Source organism: Pocillopora damicornis, chromosome 13, assembly GCF_964200805.1.
Source record: "Pocillopora damicornis chromosome 13, jaPocDami1.2, whole genome shotgun sequence".
Lineage (NCBI taxonomy): Eukaryota > Metazoa > Cnidaria > Anthozoa > Scleractinia > Pocilloporidae > Pocillopora > Pocillopora damicornis.
Window position 1 is genome coordinate 20155538 of NC_142682.1, and position 6018 is coordinate 20161555.

General features: G+C 34.9%; 1 protein-coding gene across 1 annotated transcript; it reads left to right on the top strand.

The window, feature by feature from the left end:
- Window positions 1–1748: 1748 nt before the first annotated feature.
- On the top strand, window positions 1749–3740 carry LOC149035871 (uncharacterized). Its single transcript, XM_089191347.1, has 3 exons — window positions 1749–2025; window positions 2174–2257; window positions 2905–3740. The coding sequence occupies exons 1-3, from the start codon at window positions 1749–1751 to the stop codon at window positions 3120–3122; spliced, it is 579 nt and encodes a 192-aa protein (XP_089047473.1). The 3' UTR covers window positions 3123–3740.
- The last annotated feature ends 2278 nt before the right edge of the window (window positions 3741–6018 follow it).

Consider the following 6018-nt stretch of genomic DNA (forward strand, 5'->3'; position numbering starts at 1 on the left):
TGAGGTAGAATTGTTTGAATTTGTTTTTTCGTTCAGCCATTTGAGTCTGTCGAAATGGAAATGGAAATAAAACACATAAAAATGATGATAAGGAACACATTGCTTGCACTATAAAGTACTGAAAGTAATTTGTAACTTCCATATTTGTTATTTACAATTGACATGCTTTGCACAGGTGTTGTGTGATAAGTGGAGAAGTTAACTGTATTTCAAAAATCAAATCACTTTAAACTGCAGTTAAGGCTATTACTTTTATAGTTATTAAAGTATCAAAGGTAACCCCTCTGAGAATCTTCCCTAGTGTCTGTGTTATAGAGGTCTGCACTAAATATAGGTTAATTTATTGGGGAATGTGGGAAGAATAGTATGCAACTAAATGATGCAAGTTTCAGCCAGTTGAGGGTTCTTGCTTTTTTTATTGCGGTGCTAATGGTGTCTCAGTCAATTGCCGGCTTAGTATTTAAGCACGAGTTGTGCTTGTTGATTATTTGACTTTCCCTTCAATGTTTTTTATCAGTGGAGCTAAAACAAAAAGTGTGGGAGGCCATGCTTTAAAAAAATGACAGGAAGGCCTTAAAAGTTTACTTAGATCTTTATAATGATGGAGGGTTATTTTATTGGCAGTTGTATGAAAAGATGGGTTGCCAAGGCCACTTACCCGGAGTAGACTTATAAGATAAAAATACTGCATTTGAGCTCAAATTTTACACAAACATTATTCAGGTATGATGGAAATTTAAAAGCACATTCTTGTCTCATTCATAAGTGATGCTACATACTCCACAGGTGTCAAATTTATTCAGTTTTGTGTTCATAATTACTGTTGGCCTTGATATTTTTAACATTACGCCACATTTAATATTACATAACATCATGTAACATTTAATATTACATAACATTGCATAACATTATATATCACTGTTTTCAACAAACAATTAAATTTTTAAGTTTTGATCTGAGCAATTAAAAACATTATTGTCTTGTTTCCAAGGCTTTCAAGGAAGGTTTCTTCACTTCATGCCAGGGTCCTTATGTACATTATTCTGTTTTATGGAAAATAACGGTTAACTTGAGCAGGAAAACTCTGATCAGTCTAGAGAGGCTAGAAAAATTATGGTGCTTAGAAATAACAGTTACCTCCAGCTGGAAAACAAAAAAAAAACAGAACCGCTTGTAGGAGCTGGAAAATACAAGTAAGTACTGGAGAAGAATATTTATTCCCAGCTGGTAATCTCAGAACAGCTGTGTGGGGCTGGAAATTAAAAGTACTGGAATACAACAGTTACCTCCTGCTGAGAAACTGAGAACAGCTGAGAGGGGCTGGAAAATAACAGTGCTGGAATACAAGAGTTATCCACTGCTGGAATTCAGAAACAGGAAACTTTTGAATACTATCATGCTGCAATACACTGAGCATGCAATAACATCTTCCATTGCCTCAAGTCCAGTTACTTGTACAAAGGTCATCTCCGAACCATTAAATAGGATCTGTTTCACCAGTTATGTACAGTTTGCAATGCATTAATGAAAAAAAAAATCTTAACCCCTAAGAGTGGCCAGCCTCTGAATTCTCCTTACAATATCACCCCTAAATTAAACATTAAGATCACAAGAATCAAGGAAATGACCAACAACTAATAAAGCTCTTGATTTTTAAACAAATTCTCCTTGTTAACAGCTCTGGAAATGTATAGAGGACAGTATGGATACCAGAAATATGTTTATAAAAAACTGGCAGATACTGTTTTATGCATTGTGCTGGTGAAGACAGCAGTGCAAGAATAGGTGAAGATGGAATCAAGAAATGCAGAACAGGAATGAGTCCATTAAGTCCTGAAAAAAACCATGGAAGAGGTTTCTACTGGTTTTGGTGTTGCTTTTCCTGTAAGTATGAATCAGGGGATTTTGAGGAGGATTGTGAAGATGTGGAAGATGATCCATTTGTTTTCCCCCCTCCTCTTCCTCCCTTAGACATTCAACTATTGGACAAAGACACAGAGTTGTCAAATGAAAACAAAATTCAAGGTAATTAATATGTTTACCATTTTCACTCTTTGTCTCTGTTTTTGTAATATGTTTTTTTTTGCTATATTGTTCCGTAATTATTCATCTCTATAAACCTTGTTTGTTTTTTGTTATTTGCTAAAGAAAGCATTGTTGTGCTTTTTTACAGCCAGTGAACCAGATGATGAAGATTTTGTCCTGTTTGAGCTCCTCAAGCCTCCCAAAGATGCTTCTTATAGGTTGTGCAGAATTTGTGAGTGATTGATAGTTTTCCTCTGTTAGGTTTTCTCTTACTTTATTATTATTATTGTTACTTTTATTATTATTATTATTGTTATTATTATTTTAAACTATGGAGAGATGTTCTTGTAACATGCTAAGTAGTTTAGGGGAATACCATTATTATTATCATTATTTTATACTATGCAGAGATATTCTTGTAACATGCCAAGTAGTTAAGGGAAATATTATTATTATTATTATTATATTATTATTATATTATTATCACTATTATTACAATTATAATTATTATTACTTTTGTTTTATGTGTCCTTTGATGACCAGTTTTGGATGTTTTTTATTGCCTTATGTCTGCAATAAATTTAAATTTAAATTATTTTAAATACATCTAATGATTGATGTTCCTTCTTCGATTGCTAAATTTGTCTGTTGGGTTAACAGAAGGATGAGGTTGTTTTCATTGTCCCTTGAGTTAATTCATAGCATATTATCATTTATATGCTGATACTTGGTTAGTGGTACTTCATTAGCAAAAAAGTCCAACTAACCCAATGAAAGTAGGGCAAATATGCATTTTAATACTAATTTGGTAAAGACAGTCTTTCATGAGCTGAGTGTCATTAAAGTTTCTTTCCTAATGGAGACTGATTTTCCTCACAGATTCCAACCTACAGATTCTCTATTCGAAAGAAGGAAGGAAGGTATTCCAAGGCCATAACGCCATCACTGAGCAATATCTTTTCAAACTAAGGAAGGAGAAGGGGATCAATGTTCCAAGAGGGTGTGACCATAAAGTGATGACAACAGAAGAAATGGTAGAGTTTGATTACTGGAGGCAGGTAAGGAAGGGGAAGTCGAGAGAAAGAATTTTTCATTAAAAGTGGGATAGAGCCTTGGAATTTTGGACCAAGGAGACCACAGAAGAGTTGATAGATGTGCAGGTATCTTAGAGCAAGTTGAGAGTGATGGATAGGTCTTGTTGAGCATCACAGAACAGCATCATTATGAAATGTGGAGAGACTAGAAATGGAGGCAACTTGAGGAGAAAGACTTTTTGCAATTTTAAATTTGGAATTGTTAAGTTCCAGAGTTTCACATCCAGTGCATTTCCAGAGCAGTAAAATTTTAAAAAAGGACACAAACATTTAAATTGCAAAGAATCTATTTAGAACCTTAACGTTTACAGCAACCCATATAAAAAAGAAATCTTACCAACAATTATGAATGAATGGGTGAATAAAATAGCCTTGACTCCTCAATCTGGTGTCAACTGCTTTATTTTGTTCAATAAGTATATAAGGGAAAATTGGAAGGACAGAAAGAGTTACTTTCTGTAATCTGTGAAATAGTATTGAACAAAATCACTATTTCACCTGAAGTTATTTGCTTGAATTATTTGTACTGAAGATGTTTATTTCCATAGAAGGGGTGCATGTTCAAGTACAAATGAAGGAGTTCTTTTTTTTTAACTACCACATATGCCATCTTTAACCCGATTTTCCATTTGATCAGCGAATTTTAGAAAAACGGGGTAAATTCTGTGAAATTCATCCTTTAGGTGGATTCTATCCTACTGACTTGCCATAGCCACCTTTACCCCCATTTTCGATTTAATTATTGTGTGAATTTTTCATAAACAGGGTAAATTATGACAAATCTACAAGTTAATAAATCCTACAATAATTTAGAAACAGTACTAAAAAAAAGGATAAACCAGCTAAAATCAGCGGAACCGCAATAAAATCACAGTCGACTACGTCAATTTTTTTAGCGGAAGGCTCAGTGCGATACGGCAAAAACCCACAGTATTCAAAATAAACAACTGAAGGCCAAACTTCTGTGATTGAAGGAAGACTTCGTGACGCAGACAAATAATCACAACTTTGACTTCTCAGTCGATCACACCTCCGGCAGATCAGGTGAAGTGTCAAAAATACATAATTTTATGTCGACGAGCCATAATCTATGATCTTCAACTATTAAGGAAAATAAACAATCGTGATATGACGCTACATTGTGCCTTTGTCTTAGCTTGTGGCTTAAATGTTGTCATTGGAGTCGTAAGTCGAGCAATGAAGACTGCAAATAAAACGTGAACAATAACGCATCCTTTGGTCGAAAGTCACTTTGTTATTCACGCAGCAAATTGTTCTTCCAAGTTCAGGTTTAACATCGATATGTATGATTGGCCACTATATCACGTTACGTCAGAGGACATATTTACGATAAGAGGACATAAGAGCAAAGGTACAGTTATCTGCATTTCAATATAAAATGGCGGATGACAACACGGTAAAAGGGCCTGAGCACCATTTTATAGTAAGTGCTATTCGAACGCGGTCGTTAGAGCAATCAGCATGAGCGATAAAGGAAGCTTTTATTAAGACGTTTTTTACTTGAACTTTGACTTCAAAAATTTAGCTTTACGCGGAAAAACTAAATACATCATTGGAAAACCACGAAAGAACAATGTTGGGAAAAAAAGGGAACGAAGCTAAGAACATAATCTAACACGTTGTTATTTTACTTTATCGAGTTGGACAGCTGTCAGCCACTGATCAACCGACTGTGTAAAGGGTAATTTATTATGACAAGAAATATTGCATTGCACAAACAAAACGCAATTATCTCCATAAAAGCCTTGAATACAGAGGGCGCCAGAACTTTGATTATAATTTCCTCTCCCAGCATAGAAATTACATAACAGAAGCTTTTCTCATCTATTTTTTCTTTCTTTTGACTTTGAATTACTTGTTCTGTCCATAAATAAAAACGATTAAAATGAAAATAAATGGTCGACTGATAGCACTTTGTATTTTTAGCGGCGGGTAAGTCAGGACCTGCGTAAATAATTGATAACAGGAACAGTTGTTGTGGTTGATAAAAGATGACAGATGCTGTGGTTGCTTTCTTTTTTCCATAGTACAAACAGCAAAAGCAGTTTTTCGAATCAGCGAGAAAGTAGACGTCGGCGGACATAAGTGATACGCTGTTTTTTGGAGCTGATTGAGTCTAAATGTGCCACTTGCACACTTACACAAGCTTCTTTATCGGAGCTTTAAGGTTTTATAGCAGGTGGATCGACTATATATGGTTGTGAATCTTGCTTTTGCACAAACGCTTTAAGAGGAAATCCTATTAACCGTGACTCTTCGTGAAAGCTTAATGATAGACACAATACAGTCAAATTTTTAATAATAAGGTAAAGGCCAGGTATACTACCGCCCGGTAACTTGGCTTGTATCGCTTGGCGCGAAAAATCTTTGCATCTATTTATCTTCAAGTACCCTTCAAATCGCGTGGGTGATAACTGAATCGTCCGAAGATGAACCTATGGTTTTCATTTCTTGGAATGTTGGCTCCAACCCTCACGAAGACAAAGTTTTCTGGATATTTCCAAGCGTATTTTTGTGCCTTTGGAAAGGTACTTGACAAGAACGAAAGCTTAATCGAAGAAAGATCTCAATGAACTGTCTTACCTCACATTTCTATCGCATTGGGTCTTGATTTAAAAAAAATAAAAACAAAAACAAACAAAATAAACAAATAATGTTACGGGCATTTAAAAAATTCTTTTTAGTCAAATAGTTGTTTCCCTTTGCCTGCCACCTTTGGACGTCGAAGACCAATAATGTAGCCGCATCTTCCGAATTACTATAGTTGTTCTTTAACTAAATTTGTCTGTCGTGCTCGTGCACTAAATTAAAAGTACAAGAAACAATAATTAAATATTGGCTTGCGACAGCAAGAGAAACATTAGTACAATTATCATCA

Coding starts and splice junctions, on each gene's coding strand:
- LOC149035871 (XM_089191347.1), top strand. CDS start 1,749: ATGCATTGTGCTGGTGAAGACAGCAGTGCAAGAATAGGTGAAGATGGA. Junction 2,026..2,173: donor AAATGAAAACAAAATTCAAG/GTAATTAATATG, acceptor GCTTTTTTACAG/CCAGTGAACCAGATGATGAA. Junction 2,258..2,904: donor TTATAGGTTGTGCAGAATTT/GTGAGTGATTGA, acceptor TTTTCCTCACAG/ATTCCAACCTACAGATTCTC.